Below are 16479 nucleotides of genomic sequence, written 5' to 3' on the forward strand. Positions count from 1 at the left end.
GTAATCAATGTCTCAATACATAAACCTAGTATAGATCAGGATACCAATTGAAAATCCGTTTCTGCGCATCACCCTCACTAACCTTTAACCCAAAATGGCGCTCTTCATGAGCCGCAATAAACTTCCTTTTGCTCACTGATAGTGAAACAAAACCTATAAATTTTATGAGTGAATTTGCCCAAATTTTCATACCAACCAAATGTCTAAACTGTAAGACAGCGGAGAATTAAAGCACTTTAATTCTTTCAGAAAAACGTTTGGAAATGGCCTTCTTTTCAAGCGTTCCTGTCGTGGATGTGCATCGGGAAAACTTCAAATCTCTTTGGCCTGGTCTTATGTTAGCAATTAGGTCATGCAGTTACATTGCATTAGATGCCGAACTGAGTGGCTTGGGGAACAGGAAAAATCTGTTGACCAGGTAGGTCAAATGACATGGAAAATAAGTTTGACAGTGGCTTTAAAGGAGTCAATTTGCTGATTTGTTTCCATGTATGGTTTCAGCATGTTAGTTTAGTCAGTTAGTAGAGCATGACCAGAAATCGAAATCATGACAAGCGTTGCCATGCTGTTAATGTGGTTAATAAGCATGATGAATGACGGCATTAACACCAACCATTATTGGATGTTGTGACTATTTTGTGGAATAGGCCGGTCATGACAGTTCCATTTTTGAAAAAGTGGTGAATGTTTTCACCGGCAGGCTAGGTTCTGGTATAGACCCACTGCCATGAGTGCTATCAATGGCTGATTACAAATGTTCGTACTAATGGTTTTCTTCGCAAATTCGTTAGCTAAGTGATTTATTTAACAATTTCAACTCGATTTTCTAGGGCATGAAATTGTAAAATTATATTGAAAATTTGAGGGTTTAGCCCTGTTACGGTTTATGAGCATTTCAGCAATGCTTGAATTAGTTAGCATTGTTTGGGTTCAAATTGTCACAGATCCATGGAGGAACGTTACCACTCATTGGCAGAAGTAGCAAAGACGAGATCTATCCTGTCTCTGGGCATCTCCTGCTTCAAAGTGAGGCCACAGCCAATGGAGAGCAAGGACCTTGGGTTGCGTTTCCTCGCACAGACCTTCAACATCACAACGCTGTGCTCGGAGGATTACGTCGTTGAGCCAGGATCCCTTAAGTTCCTGGTTGATCATGGGTTCGATTTCAACAAGCAGTATGCCTCTGGAGTGCCTTACTGTAGAGGTGTGGATAAGGTAATAGCGAGCACTGGCTATGAGGCAGAGCGAGATTGACCACCTGGCAATTGCAGTGTTTCCATTGTGTAGTCTGTAAAAAGGGTTAGAACGAGTCTCATCCGAGCTGAGTCTATGATTAAGGAACGCAAATCAAATTTCTGTGTAGTGTCAAGAAATTTGCTGATTTGAGGATTCTCTTTGGCTGGAATAAAACATGCTTTTGTAGGATGTTTGATGCCAGGTGGTTGTGAGGTGCTTATACCGAAATATGACAAGATGCAATGAAAACTATGATGTCTACATGACATCTAATCCCTATTAGCGTTAAAGTTGCAGATGTTGGAAATATTTCAGTGCACTGATGAGAGTTGGTGTTTGAGAACTCCGCTTATCCTAGTGTTGAACTGTCATCTCTCAGGTCAGTCACCTTTGCTCCTGTGTTCTTCTCCCCTTAAAAAAACAAGGAAGGGGAGACAGAAGCTGAGGACAGCCAAACCTTGAGGGCGCTCTTCAGTGAGCTGGTAAAGAGTTCCAAGCCTGTGGTCTTCCACAATGGCCTGGTGGACCTGGTGTTCCTCTACCAGAATCTCTACAGCCAGCTGCCGACCGCTTTGCCCCAGTTCATCTCAGACCTCTGCGAGATCTTCCCGGCGGGGATCTTCGACACCAAGTTCCTGGCTGAGTTTGAGGCCCGCATGCCGGCGTCATACTTGGAGTACGCCTTCAGGAAGAGGTAGGACGCAACATAATGGATTATAAATCTCAAGGAGATTTGCAAAATAAAATTGCCCATTCCCTTCCTGTGTAAGGGGTTATGTAGGATGCATGTGCATTAATAAGCTGTGGGTTTATGCTGCATCAAAGTCGCCAGAGCCACTTTTGGGTTGAAGGCCTTGAGAAGAACCTTGCTCACTGGAAATCAATTTGATGTATCACCTACATCATGTCTATTTTTATCAGGATTCCAAGAGAGGGATACATCAAAACAAAGAGTTCAGTTGGGTCTTTCTTTAGAGCAAAATTATTGGAAAAATGGCCCTAAGACCAGAATTAGATGTGATGAAATTGAGGGCCTTTCACCAAAGCTTGCCAAGGCCCAACTGGTTTATTGCCTCTGAAGACAACATGTCGTGTTTTCTGCATGCAGTCAAAGGGCTAATGCCCACCTGGCCACCAGAGGGCAGCAGCACGTCGCCATGGAGTTCTGCCAGTTTGAGAATTCGTCCTCAGTGGGATTCCACCAGTGTGGGTTGCCGCCGTCCTTCACCATCAGGGGCGGGGTAACAAGGGAAGAAAGGAAGACAGTTGAGCTGTGTGAAACCTATGCTGTGAGTTCCTTACTGTCCCCAGAACCTCCTGGTAGTCCCAGATCCTTTAAAATCTAACAGGTTTTGTATGGTTTTGCAGGATCAGATGCTGTGAATAAATCTTACAAATTGTAGTACACAGAATGAATAATTGGTTTGCTTCACAGTGTCAGAGTTTGGAAATTCGAAGGAAATTATGCCGTGTTAGTCCTGCCATCCAAAAACTAGTCGTACATTGACCAAATTCTTCAGGGATGGGCTTATTGCAACATTTGCATTGTATCGTCTTCCAGGCACATGGACACTGCAAGAACGGTATCAGGTGCCCCAAGTCACATGACCCGGATGCCATCCAAGACGCTGATGACCAGCGAGAGGAGAGGCAGAAGAGGAAACGCAAGCGCAAGCGACAAAAGCGACAATATGACTTGAAGGATGGGTCCCCAAATGCAAAAAAGAACAAGGATGAGGATGACAGTTGCCATGGTGACAGAGAGATGGACGATGATGATGAGGCAGATACTGGGAAGGATCAAGACGAGACAGATGAGAAGAAAGAATCAAACAGTCATGGAGAAGACAGTGAACCCAAATCAGCATGTGGAAGAGGCCAGGGTGCAGACATACTCAAAATTGACCAGGGAGGAAATGAGGACAGCAGTACCTCCTTGGGACAGAGGGATGCCGCAAGTCCTCAGAAGCTTCCCAAGCAGACAGGAGGCCACAGGGCAGGGTACGATGCCTTCATGACGGGATTCGTCCTGGCCACTGTCGCCTCAAATGTCGCCGGCCGATCCGGGCCATCTCAGCCAACCGACCGCGAGACTGGCCAGGAGTTTGTGCAAGCGTTCGGCCTATCCGAGTTCAGGAATAGACTGTTCTTAAGTGCCAAAACGGTGCCACTGATAATTGCAAAGTCCAAGTACGCCAAGACCTCGCAGCACCACAGGCAGAAAATGAAACAACTAGGCATCAACCCGACTTAGTTCCTCTGTATGGAACAGGAACTTCCATGCTGGACTTGCCTCAGCGTAGAGCAGCCTTTAACCACATGCTGCCGGGTGCTTTTAATAAGCGCAGTGCACACATACGATTTTCAAGATTTTCAGTTTTCAAAATTCAAAAATTTACCATTTCATTTAATGGATGTTTACACCCACACGAATGACTGTTTGGTGGCTACACTATGCTGACAGAATTGTGAGGTGCTGTGCAATTTCCTTTGTCCCCAGTGAATGCGAGTGGCATCTTTTCAAGCGTGGCAGGATTAGCATGCAGCGGTGCTGTGTCGCTCATCAATGGGGCCCTGGAGCACTTTTGTCTGCGGTGCTAATCCGTGGGCGTGCTATGCCCAAAACAGTGGTATACTGTTCAAAAACCGTGACAGATTACCTTTAAAAAAAAATGCAACTCGAAAAATGATGGCAATTCCCAGCAGCAGGTTTTTTGTTTCGAGTAGGTCTTTTGTTACATGGACCAGCTCTTTTGTCCCATTTTGGGCACCCTGGCTGTGTATAAACCCATGGTGCTCAAAACGGGGTTCCCCAGTAGCTAGTGGTTAAACAGCTCTCAAATTGACACACACAATGTGTGGATCACTAAATTTAATACCAATAAACTTTTTTAAAGGGCAAGTATGACCTACGTGCAGCTGTGTGTATTTTTGTGTTGCTAAGGTTTTTTATAAGTTGTTCAACTTTCCCAAGATAGTTCAACTAACCACAACTAACCAGACTCTTTCAAAAATTTGGAGATTTCAAAATTTGCCATCTGCCTGGGAGCCCCATCTACACGAACAGTCAATCTTTTCTGTTTAAACTTTTACATGCTGCTGTTAGAAAAAAATTAATCACTTAGTACATCCGAAAATATTCCGTAGAAAATGGTGTTTTCTTTTTTCTCACCCACTTTTCTTTGATGTCTACCATTTATTTAAAAATGTACCCCTTTTCTGCATAAGATAATTTTTCTTCACGGATTGCAAGGCACAATGCGAAAGAGTCAAGATGCTGTGGTTTCAGCTATTTAACGATGCTCACTTCTTTATTTCCATTCCCGACAACATCAACAGTGGTTTTGAAGCGGCTTCCAACTGTTAACGGAACAAAGCTATGCAAAATAACAAACACTGGAGTAAACTTTCATAACAAGTGTTGTCCAAGTCAACGATAAGCTGGTACATATGTACAGCACACTACAAATATCAAAGTCACAAAAAACAATCATTTTCTTTTTGCTGTGTACAGGAATTTCCCAAAAGCTAGGTCGAAACTCAAAAAAATATAGCTATATGGAAGGGATGCAACCAACCAAAATTATTCAGCCCGTGCCTCTAACTACCTCGTTTTGAAAGAACACAATTTTTAAGTGTTGCACACTCAAAACATTTCCAAGCACAAAAACACAAATTAGGGTGTAACTTATATACACTTTTCTGTTTTGATTACCATTACACCTTTGGGTTGGTTGGGAGAATTGGTAACTGTTTCAGGAATGCTGCACTTGAAACCATTGGAAGAGTTTTCTTTTTAAGGTGAAATGGTGTTGTATCAAAGCCAGGTAACAACTGGCACCAAAGTGTTAAGAAAAACTCTCTGCAGTTTGATTTTTTTACACTCGGGTCAAAATTAATTTTGGAACTTGGGATGTTGATTGATAAGCTACAGATGGGGGAATATTTTACTTATCTGTGAATACTTCAGGATCAAGTGAGACCCACTCCTACAAACGCCAGACAAAATAGCTACAAAATTTTGTTCTTAATTTTTGAGTTCTTCAATTAATCCAGCTGACCAAGTAATATATATATTTGGTGTTATTCCTCCTGATAATCCCATGAGAAGAATTTGAACCCTACCACTGGCCGATCTATTTCTAATTATCAGAGACACTTGTTTTTTACTACTGTGTCCTGGTTCTGTGGCAACAGATAGAGATTTCACATACACTGTATATGTAGAGATTTCTTACCAAGGTATCAAAACTTTGCATATTTCTTTTCAAGCAAGTAGGGCAAAAATGTTCCTGAGTTGTGAGTCAAAACTCTGCCGGAGAAAACACACCTAACAACCAGTATATCTACAGAAACCGAAAAAAAAATCCAATTTCTCCTTTCTGAGTAGATACTGGGAAAAAAACAGGACTTGGGTACAAAGTCAGGACAGTACAAAGTCTTTTACAAGTTTACGTTTCCATGGCAGCAGTCTCTGTGGAACCGTTGGTTGTCTGCTCGACCTGCTTGACCTTGATTTCCTGTATTGGAAAATTTGGGAATAGAAATGTTTAAACACTCAGTAATGTGAAATGAAAACTTGCTATTAAGAATGGTAATGAATATTTTCCAAGAACCTTCCCAAGGCTCAATGTGTTCCAATCACGACGAGATCCAATTATCCTGGGTCGAAACGGTCTTCTTGTAATTTCCGCTTGAAAAAACCCATGGAGAGTAAAACACAACCTTTATTTTGCAGCTACAAGCATGTGGAGGCTACAACCTGCAGTTGAGTGGAGATAATTGCAGTACTACGCCCTTGCTTGGGGACATACATTTCATGATTCACTGCTGGGCTCTACGCCCACAGCGATCATAACAATCGTAGCACAGCATAGAGACATGCTAAGACTACAAGCCGTAGTAGCCAAAACAGGTTACTGGCTAATATGACATGTGCTGTCTGTGCCATTTTCAACTCGGGTCTCTGAAAGAAGACCCTGGATCGGGGTCCAATAATAATTTCTCGATGACACCCCCCCTCCCCATACTTACTGGCTTTTCTGGTGACTCTTTGGCGTCACCGTTCACGGCCGTCTGTTCCACGCCGTTGGTTCCATTTACGGCATTCGCCGTTGACGCATCCCCAGCTCCTTCCTCCTGACGACTCTTCTTCCCAGTGGCCTCCGGCTCAGCTTCCTCTTCCGGCTTCCTCTGCTGACGGCAAAGGTCACAGAGGGGTCAATGCATGGGTCACAACCAAAGGTCAAAGTAATGAGTGGCGGAAACGAGTGGCTCAGTAAAAGCTGGCTACATGAACAAGAATAAAAATTTGCAAGAAATCAATTCCAAAGTGCATCTTAAGAAATCAAAGCTGACTGTTTTCAGAACTTTTTTACTTCAAGTTTGCATCTCTTCATTTCGTACAGTTGACACAGTATTCAAGCTTGGAAAGTGATGCATTTAAAAAAAAAAAATTTGCTGACGAACTATAAAAGATAACCACTGTAACTTAATAATCACAACTGTTGATAAATTTCGACAAGTCAACAAGTTTGATTGTATGCAAAGATGTGTGCTGCTCATCGGGTTCAAATAGTTTTCTAAAGGCCAAAATTCCTACAATTCTGGCTCTGTTTGATGGGAAGGTGTGAGAAGCATAAGCGTATAGAAGCACAAGCAAGTGAAGAGTCAAGAGACAGCAAAAGGAGGGATGTACCCCGAAGACCCATCCGTCTCACTTGCTCGCGGCTAATCTTGCGGCTTGAAAGTTGAATGTTAGTTTAACAGTATACCTTTCTGTGTACAAGATGAGAGACGTCGTCTGGTTTTGTGTCGGCGGGCTTTTTGACTGCGATCTGCAAGTAAAGAAAGACAGCAGACACTGACGTATTTTCTTGTAAGTATTTCATTCTGCACTTTTTTGCGACCTGCAGCGCAGGCCAAAAGAACAGCAAAGGGCAAGATGAAGCGATGACCACATGTTGACCACTGATCAATTTTGCCTGGTACCCGGGAGATAACTCCTGCACAGGGTTCCAGGGGCAAGTGATCTCTTCTTGAACGTGGCCAGAGCTGCTTACCAGAATACCTGCCTCTAAAGCAAAAAAAAAAAAAATACTTGCAAGCACACTCACGTCTGAAACTTGTCTAAGCCGCAACGATCAAGGCACCAGCAATGCACAAAGTTGGACCAAAAAAAACAACAAAAAGCGCCGAAGTCTCTATGGCAAGTAGTATGCGCCCTTGGATTAGGGTGAGTAAACGATACTAGATGCATTGGATCAAGTGCAGCAAATTGGAAGAATTGATATGAATTAACCCGGTACTTACAGGTTGGACTGTGACGTTGGAACTACTACAGGGAAAGCAGCTCGATGATGATGACCCCAGACCCTAAAAGAATAACATCGATGACAAAACGTTGGACAACCAGATTTTGTTCTCACTCCAAAAAATAATTCGAAACACGGATTACAACAGGACAATACAAAGTCAAATATGACAGATACAAAGCTGATCATTAAAGACAGAAACCTATCAATGCCTTCTTTTGTAAATCCGTTGTCTGGAACCACTTACAAATTCGGCAGCGGCTGATCGCATGGCCTGTCCGACTGCCGTCTTCTCTGCTTTGGCATCTTCAATCTGTTGATTACAAAATGGGGAATTCATGGCATGAACTTGCCTTACCAGTGAAACATTTAATATGGCAGTGCGACGTCAGGATATAGGAAACTGTGAAAGCTGGGTGCATTATGTTTAACACCATAGGCAAGTATGCTGCACGCAGTCTGTGCGACCATCATTGAGATTGGCAAATCTGCGATACCAGTTCTCTGTGTAAGGGAGACGGTACGTTTTATCTGGCTGTCACATCTCAAGGGACTGACCCATTACCTGGGCACGCTTGTTGGCATGAGCATGACAGAGTGTGCAAGACGCAATTTTCATGCAAATGAGCAAAAGCACAGGGTCATGGCGCAGCCATGGCGTTCGGAAGTCGACCAAACTCTCTCTTTGCCACCAGCGAGGGCGCAATTTATGCAGGAAGTCCACAGCCTAGACTGGTGTCAAGTTGCTTTTCCCTGTGGTTTGGGGAACCCACCTTGGCTTTGATTTCAGGGATGAGGGCTTCCAGTTCCTTAATTTCTTTCTGGTCTTGCTGCAAGTCCTCTTCTGAAACAGGTTTATCTGTAAAAAAAAATTGTTATCAGTAAAAAAAGAAATCTAATTGAAGACAGGAATCTAGAAAGGCTTTGTAGCTCCTAAATTGGCCATGAGGCCCACGCCTCAATGACGTAACCTTCTTCAAAAATTGATTAGCATGGTTCTTGAGGACAAGTCGCAATGCCTAGTTCTTAGAATGTTAATATTTAAATAAAGTAACTGGGGTCATAAGGTGACATGCTGATTGGTCACTGACGGACCAATTCAAGGCAGTAATCAGATCAGACAAAAGTGGGTCACCAGCCCAAACTGCCAATGAATGTGTGAAACCAGTGACTGGTTCCCTGCTCATACTTGCTTACAACTTTAATTTGCTGATAATTTTGTTCTGTTTACCAGCTGCGCATGACAGGTTCTCGGATTGCTATTAATGTCTTACCTGCTTCCGTCTTTTTGCCGAGTGAAGCTCTTCTGTTTTCAATCACAACTACAGACTGCTCAAAGTTCTGGAGAAAAAAAAGATGAAAAAAAAAAAAAAAAACCAGACAGAAAGTTCATATCAGTTCTACCCACACTGCTCCAAATAAAGGATAAAAAGGAAACATTGACTGTTTTACTTAATATCTGCTAAAAAATATTATGTATCCTTTGTGAATTTCGCCTACTCTTTTGCATTCAACAAAAACACTTATGTATGCAATGACCAAACCTTAAGGTGTCTTTGCATATGTACATTTTTTGGGTGTGTTGCGTACGCGATGCGTTCATGCGCTTCACTTTCACAGACACAAAAAACATAACACACACATGTGTAATGTGTTCAGCCGTCAAAATCACCCAGTGAGCAATTTTGACAGATACGCAAAGCTTGGCGCAAGTGTTGACGCCCACGTGGAAAGGCACCTTTAGACTTTGCTAAGATTTCTGTAAACTTTCATGTCCAACTCTTACGATATTGTTACTTCTAAGTCGTCAGACTTGGGACAAAATCCAGTGCTACATAGGAAACTAATGACATATTCTTCAACGGATAAGATGAGGGCTCACCTCAATGGCCTTATCAAACTTCTGGTCAAGCGAAAACGCCAAAGCCAAGTTATAGTACCTGATTTGGATAGACAATGGGTTAAGGGAACCATCAGCAAGACACTGTTGTAAGTCAGGTGGATACTTTTCTCAAAGGTGACACTTTCAAAAGCAGTAAGAATTTCCCGAGAATGGAGAAGGTTTGTGTCTAAACCAAGAGCAAGTTCATTTTCAATGCAAATAATGCAAATCTGTCACATCATGTAATGTAATTTTAATTGGCCAAAAGAGGAATGTGACTTTCAAGTGACACCAAGTTCAAGGCATGAATCGGCTCTAGCCTTGGAAAAAAATGTTGGAACTAGATCAAGCTTGGCCGGATTTCTAGAAGTTCCTAGCAGGAGATGACTTTTTTCTGCATTCCTCTTAACCCTCCATCTACTGAAACAGCCAGTCCAAAATTCCTTCCACTTGATACGCCCCAGCACACACACACACACAGGAATCATTTGACAGATAGGGCGACTTAGTTGAGAATGCATCTTTGCAAAGGAGGGTGAATGCTTAAGAGTCTTGCTAAAAAAAAACTACAAGAGCTGCAGGGTTATTAAACAGCAAAACAGCAAGGATACGTTTCCGCCAGTAATCTGGAGTCACTGTCCAGCAGGTCCTTCTGTCTGGCTAGGCACTGAGTGAAGTCTTCCACGCTCTGGGCGTAGTTCCCTGTCTCCAAGCCCAGCTCTCCCAACTTCAGGTAAACCTGGGCCACTTTCAGTTTGAACTCGTTATCGTCTTGTCTGTGGAGGGGTCAGAAGGTAGTCACTTCCTATACATCCTTCCGATTTTCGCCTACAGAACCCAGCGAGACCTGTCGCTCTTCAGCAATCCCAAACCACATTCTTTGTGTTTGTGCTTTCTTGATACCTCAATAAATTAAACACAAAATTCAGTGATGCGGGGTTTCCATGGCGATAACGCAACCACTTTTCATCATCTGTTTTACCTTGAAAAGATGATTCTGGCAAGCTCGAGCATCTCCCAACACAGCTGGAAGTTGGACACATCTTCATCCTCATGTAAGAGAAACATCAAATTTGAAAAGGAATTCCCAGTGAAAATTATATATTTGGCAAAATAGGTGCTAGTCTATTTCCTGGAATTGAGATCCGCTTTTGATGTTAGAATACAACAAACTAATTCCAGATTGGTTGTCTTGGTGTTTTAAAGAGACTGTGCATTGGCATTTCTCCAACCCCAGCTTTTGTGCCAGCCCACAGCCTCGACCTAGCAGGTATTTAGGATTTTCACCCCATCAAATGTTGTGCTGTAAGATTTGGGGCATGAGAACAAGACCTATGACGCATCAAGCTGAGTGGTTGTTTCCATGACAACAAGCAAATACTGTTTTCAATCGAGATCTCTAATGTGTTGTGTATAAAACTGAGCAAAAAACGTTGATCAAAACGTCTTACTTTCCCCTCATCACCATCAGCTTTGGCTCCTTCCTCTTCCCCTTCGTCTCCACCTTTCTCTACCTCTCCCTCCCCGTCTGCTCCATCTGCTTTTTCCTCGCTCGGCCCCGCTCCCTCATCTGTCAGAGATCAAGACAAATCACGATCAGAAGTCTTGTGTCTTCCCTTAGTCTGGGTTGTATGGGCCGGAGCCAACCATGCACCGCAGCTACAGTGGGATTGAGTGGAAATGAAAACCAAAGTACACCTTCAAGGGTGACAAGGCGACAGGCTGAACGCCGTGTGCCGGTGGCTACGCAGAGGTCTTTAGGGTCTGCATATTTCTGATGAAAATTGATATGGTGTTCTCTCATAATGGGCATGAGTAAGTGCGTCCCTAATGTCAGGCCTGAGAGATATCACTGCTAGGTAGGAAAGCGCCCTCTCTCGATCCTGCACAGAGCCCACAATCCGGGAAGAAGGCACTAGCATAAAATACAATTGATTCCAAACATGGAAGATGAATTACAACTTTTTGAGAGTGGCCGATTCTCGTTCCGAAAGGCCGACTTTAGGCACACTCTGACCCGAGCTGAAAGAATGAGCAGTTCTGGAGAAAAAAAATGGTTTCTATTATTAGAGTTCTACGAAACTTGCAGATCTGCTTTTAATAAGTCTGTTGATTGTGCCTCCGAGAATTTGCCTGTGCCTTTCAAGGAGACAATCATGCTAAGACGTGCCTTTGGAGAAGCCTTGATGGAACGAAACTTGACAACCAGATATTTATTAAGATAGTGCTCTGTGGTGGGTCAAAGGCTATTGCAACTGAAGATCCATGTCCAAGGAATTTTCGTTTGGAATTACTTTTAATCTACCCACTGTCTAACTTTTCCATTGGACACTGAGCCGCAGGTGAAGTAAAAGCGTCAATGCTCTGTTGTCTTGCATCCATTCAAAACATTGAAAACATATCATCCAAAACCAATGCGCTAGATTTTGCCTGATTTGGGTTCGCCAGGGTTACTAAGGCTGTGCAGACTTTCTTGAGAGTTTGATGCCTGGTGATCAGGGATAAAGAAATCAAAGTACCTCGAACAATGAACCTTGAGTAAAAAGTAAAAATGAAAGAAGTTGATGTTAATATCAAGTGCTCAGCAATGAGTGCAAATTCTTAAAATTTATTAGTAGAATTTAGATTCTGAATTGGACTGAACAAACAACCACGCAAACAAAAACAAATAACCAGTCAGACAAGAAAAATGAAAGGAAAAATGACCAAACATGACACAGGTATTAGGTATTCGTAAAAAAGAAATAAATGAAATCAGAAAAATGATCTTTCCTCCAAAACTAAACAAACTGGTATTGGGTGGTCATCAACAGTGTAAAGTTGTGCAGCATCCATCTTCCCTGTGGTTCAAACTAAAAATGGGGGATTGAGTCCAAAACACCAATGAAAACAAGAACGTTGCCAAGGAATCGTCGGGGAGGCTACCTTTCCCGTCTGTCTTGGCGTCTTCCTTTTCATCCCCATCTCCTTTGGCCTCATCTTTCTTTTCCACGTCCTCCGTCTCCATTGGCTTCTCCTCTGTGGCCTCCTCTCCATCTTTCTTTTGGACCTGATCCTCGACCCCTTTCTCAACAATCTTCTCCTCCTTGGGGCAAGGCGCCTCCCCGGCCTTCTCTCCATCGCTAGCCGGGGGTGGCTCCTCTTTCTCGGACTCTATTTGGGCGTCCTCCCTTTCGGATGCGGTCTCCTTGTCCGTCTCGCTCTCTTCGCCCTCGGCCTCATTTTTCTTGGCCTCGAGGGCCTCCTGAACTTCGTGGAAGATCTTCTCCCTCTCTTTCTCTGGGGGAGAATTTTAATTTAAAACATTTTTTTTTTCGAATGAAGTCATGACTCGGGCCTCATCGTCCTTCCACAAGAAACTCAGGGAACAGCCTTTGCTCTGTGATGGGCATACAAATGTTATTTAGTGAATTTAACTTGAACATTAGTTAATCGTCTGTAAAAAGAGAGCTATCAGGTCAGGAGAAAAAAAGATGGGTGGGAAGTAGACCAAGTCGTTAATTTCAAAGCAAAGAAAAAGAGCTGGTGACACAGCAGACAAGAAAGAAAGCACAAAAAGCAGACAGCAGGACATTACGACTAACAAAGCATACACAACCACAGATGGTCTTGGACAAATGCAACCTCTAATCATTTCCAAACACAATGGTAAATAAATGTACATGATGCAGGATTCACACAAACAACAATGGTCGTTCAGTAGAAATCAGCACGGCATGTTGTTCAAGACAACAAAATGGAAGCCAAACCTGACTTGTGATTGACAAGCAAGAAACCTGTGATTGACTTGTGACTGACTTGTAATTGGATTGACTGACTTGTGACTGACTTGTGACCGACTTGCGACTGACGTAATCAACTTTAGGACTGGCTTTCAACTGTCTGGTGACCAACTCGTCTCATCTCTGCGACTGGTGGGCAATTACCTTCTACTTTGTCTGGGTTCTCAATGTTCCCAGCGGCAGCCTCTTCCTCCCCCTCGGTGTCCTCATCCTCTGGCACCCCGTCCAAGGCGTTGCCAAGGACACCCGTCTCCATGCGGCCCAGCTCCAGCAGGGCCAAGCCATAGTAGTAGTAGCTCTCGCCGCACTCCACGGCCAGCTCCCCATACTTAGCGCTCCTGTTATTGTGCACAAAAAAAAAGGACCCACACTCGGTGTCTGTACAATGGACCTCGAGCTCGACCACGAGAAGGCGCTATTATTTTTAGCAACGGAGGCTAATGGTCAAAACGGAACTTCACTGGTTCACAAACGACTAGGAAACATGTCACCGTCGTATCACTACCAACAAAATGAACACTCCCGACCAACACCGCTCTTTTCAACTGATCAGGGGTGCTTCTGCTCACGACAGATAGCTGTAGCAGTTTAACGGGATAATATAAATAAATCCCAGCATTTACCAGGTGCATAGTATCTTATAGTATCTGTCATTCAGGGGTTACCAATATCTTATAATTATCCCAGCACACTGGGCTCACAGCATCTGAACATTTCATTCCAAGATCCAAGAGGAGCAGATGAGACAGAAAAGACTTATTTGTGGGGGGGGAGGGGGAAGAAATATCAATATTCTGCCTCGGGGGATTTGAGAGACACTCACAGCAGTTGGCAGGCCTCCTGAAGGGTTTGCACAGCACTGGGCGGATCGCCCACCAGCAGATTCCGTCGGCCTTGCGACAAGAGGGTGGCTGCCTCTACATCAATGTCGGAGCTAAACGAAGGGAACAGAAAAACCCATCAAAGAGATTTACGGTGCAGTCCAATGTAATCTAGCTGGTATCGCTTAAAACTATGTTAACACATACAATGTGGAAATAAGACTTTACATTCAAGCAGTCCAGGATTTCTCCTAAAATCCAATTTTCAAATGCATAATGTTCCTTCCTCCTTTCCTGGATTGGGGCCTGGGCGTAATCATGACCCAACTTAACAACATTTTAGTTAACAACCTTTGAAAGCATCTGACACACTGTAAGAACTCTGACTATTTTCACCCATGATGTAAATTCAGTTTTCTTTAGGATGCTAAACTGAGAAGTTGTTGGGTGTGATTCATAGATCAGTATGATTGCATTGCACCGTCAGTCAATACAGAACGAAATGCACAACTTTATTTCCCTTTCTTAAACCAATCTTCCACAAGCAATCATGGATTAAAAAGAAAAGGCAATTTGACAGATCACAGAGCAAGGCTGACTGATCCTGCACAGATTGAGTAATTCTGCCTGAGATCAACCAATTGTGCCTGAGATCGACCAATTCTGCCTGAGATCCACCAATTCTGCCTGATCCACCAATTCTGCCTGAGATCGACCAATTCTGCCTGAGATCCACCAATTCTGCCTGAGATCCACCAATTCTGCCTGAGATCCACCAATTCTGCCTGAGATCGACCAATTCTGCCTGAGATCCACCAATTCTGCCTGAGATCGACCAATTCTGCCTGAGATCGACCAATTGTGCTCAACAGAACAAACAGGCAAGTTGGAATTTGCTTCCTCTGATGCCAACTTCAGCAATATTAAAAAAAAATTAAGGCTTAGGGCTGCAGATGTACCCAAACGGGGCACAACTTTTCACTTCAAATGGCTTGCTGGAGCAGCACATTTTCCCCTCAACTTTCATTATGTGTGAAATTTCATCAAACTAATAATTATAAAGCGCTTTTAACACAGATCAAAGTGCCGTGCACCATTATAACCCCTGTTCATCGGGCCCATGAAACATTCCAAATACCATCTCAGCTCGATGGGGAGTATACAGCTCGATACAGCGGCTAAATCAACCACAGTAACCATCTCTGCCCTCACAGGTACCCAATTACTCCTGGGCGGAGAGAGGCAATGAGTGACAAAGTGCCTTGCTCAAGGGCACATGCACCATGACCCCAAGCTGGATTCGAACCTGCAACCTGCAGCTTTACCCGCTGACTGCGAATCCAATACTCTTAACCACAAGGCCAAGGTACTCCACAATATTCCCAGTATTCGGAATCAAAAATCCTGAGTTAACTCACTCATTACAAAGTTTTGATTAAAGTTTATTAGAAAACACTAGGGTTTAAGCACAGGGTGTGAAGTTAGTGGTGTCCTTATACTGAAACTCTTTCTTTCAAGTTAGGGAACACTCAGCCCTGTCAGCTGAATTTTTGCCCAATTTCTGGACGCGGCCATTTTTGAATTTCGGATAAAATTTCACGACACCGAAATTGTTCACAACAGTTCAACGGCATTTATTAAGAAGGTTATAGTAGGCCCTACCAGTATTTAACCAAATGAATTTGAAGGTTCTCAACGAAAGGTTGATACTCCCAAGCTGCATTTAACTTTATCCTCTTGAAACAATTCTTGATGTAAAACCATGGTCATTGGAGGTAAGAAAACAACTTCAACTATTCAAGTTGACCATGGAGCCTGGGCCCTGGCCTGCCCTACTACTTAAGTTAGGCCCAACTGCTTCAACATGTTCAAAATTAAATTAAATATCACCACTTGTCACTTTCTAAACTTGTGTCTTCAAATGACATCAGGTTTTTTCCGACAGTCTTGGGGGCCCCGATTTTTGAGTTACACGTAAAAATGGTGGCCGCGGGATATCGTGATTTGTTCCCGCGCATGAATGCAGTAAGAACACGTGCAAAGTAAATGCCATATTCCACAATACAACCATGGCGCGCATGCCATCCACAGCGCACACTGCATTTAACTGCGCTAATTTGCACGTACAAACAATCGTAGTTGAACAATGGAAAAAAAAAGGTCGCCCAAAAGAGGCTCTTTAAAAGCATACAATGCAAGTTTTTAAGCATCAATACTTGTAGGAACTAAAGATCCATTTACCTGGCTTCATTTTGAGAAGTGCTTGCACCGGGTTCGGACATCTTGAGAGATTTTAATCTTGGAAAAGATGATCCAACGTTTGACATTCACTCACCGCTGCTCTGAAGCGAAACAGCAAATGTAATGGTTTCGCGGGAAATCGCTTTGAAGGCAGGCGGCTATTCCATTGAGAAGCTTTACCCCCTCCTGCATCCACAATTTTT

General features: G+C 43.3%; 2 protein-coding genes across 4 annotated transcripts; one reads left to right on the forward strand and one right to left on the reverse strand.

Moving 5' to 3' along the window:
- Positions 1-73: 73 nt before the first annotated feature.
- LOC110977747 (target of EGR1 protein 1-like) lies at positions 74-4141 on the forward strand. The gene is made up of 5 exons (XM_022232159.2): positions 74-418; positions 945-1215; positions 1662-1930; positions 2345-2525; positions 2798-4141. Exons 1-5 carry the CDS (start codon positions 264-266, stop codon positions 3488-3490), a joined length of 1569 nt encoding a protein of 522 aa, XP_022087851.2. The 5' UTR covers positions 74-263; the 3' UTR covers positions 3491-4141.
- Positions 4142-4519: 378 nt separating this feature from the next.
- LOC110977756 (protein HGV2-like) lies at positions 4520-16422 on the reverse strand. 3 transcript variants are annotated; one of them, XM_022232179.2, is made up of 15 exons: positions 16277-16422; positions 14038-14148; positions 13359-13552; positions 12358-12711; positions 10884-11002; positions 10415-10482; positions 10044-10208; positions 9433-9490; positions 8825-8891; positions 8324-8409; positions 7798-7863; positions 7549-7611; positions 7011-7073; positions 6271-6429; positions 4520-5756 (listed from the first exon to the last, which is right to left on the reverse strand). In XM_022232179.2, the coding sequence occupies exons 1-15, from the start codon at positions 16360-16362 to the stop codon at positions 5688-5690; spliced, it is 1728 nt and encodes a 575-aa protein (XP_022087871.2). In that variant the 5' UTR covers positions 16363-16422; the 3' UTR covers positions 4520-5687. The 3 variants fall into 3 exon arrangements, with proteins under 3 accessions (XP_022087871.2, XP_022087870.2, XP_087000626.1); XM_022232178.2 differs by having other exon boundaries at positions 6271-6432; XM_087144500.1 differs by lacking the exon at positions 12358-12711 and having other exon boundaries at positions 6271-6432.
- Between the last annotated feature and the right edge of the window lie 57 nt (positions 16423-16479).

This window comes from Acanthaster planci, linkage group LG12, assembly GCF_054643075.1.
Source record: "Acanthaster planci isolate LZ-2023a linkage group LG12, COTS_SCS, whole genome shotgun sequence".
Classification (NCBI taxonomy): Eukaryota; Metazoa; Echinodermata; class Asteroidea; order Valvatida; family Acanthasteridae; genus Acanthaster; species Acanthaster planci.

What these genes read in the sequence shown, in the direction of transcription:
- LOC110977747 (XM_022232159.2), top strand. Translation starts at nt 264, where the DNA reads ATGGCCTTCTTTTCAAGCGTTCCTGTCGTGGATGTGCATCGGGAAAAC. An exon ending in ACTGTAGAGGTGTGGATAAG is followed by an intron (nt 1,216 to 1,661) that starts GTAATAGCGAGC and finishes TAAAAAAACAAG; the next exon opens with GAAGGGGAGACAGAAGCTGA. An exon ending in AGCTGTGTGAAACCTATGCT is followed by an intron (nt 2,526 to 2,797) that starts GTGAGTTCCTTA and finishes ATCGTCTTCCAG; the next exon opens with GCACATGGACACTGCAAGAA.
- LOC110977756 (XM_022232178.2), bottom strand. Translation starts at nt 16,362, where the DNA reads ATGTCAAACGTTGGATCATCTTTTCCAAGATTAAAATCTCTCAAGATG. An exon ending in TCCAGATTACTGGCGGAAAC is followed by an intron (nt 9,491 to 10,043) that starts GTATCCTTGCTG and finishes TATCCAAATCAG; the next exon opens with GTACTATAACTTGGCTTTGG. An exon ending in CCAACGTCACAGTCCAACCT is followed by an intron (nt 7,074 to 7,548) that starts GTAAGTACCGGG and finishes CTTTACTTGCAG; the next exon opens with ATCGCAGTCAAAAAGCCCGC.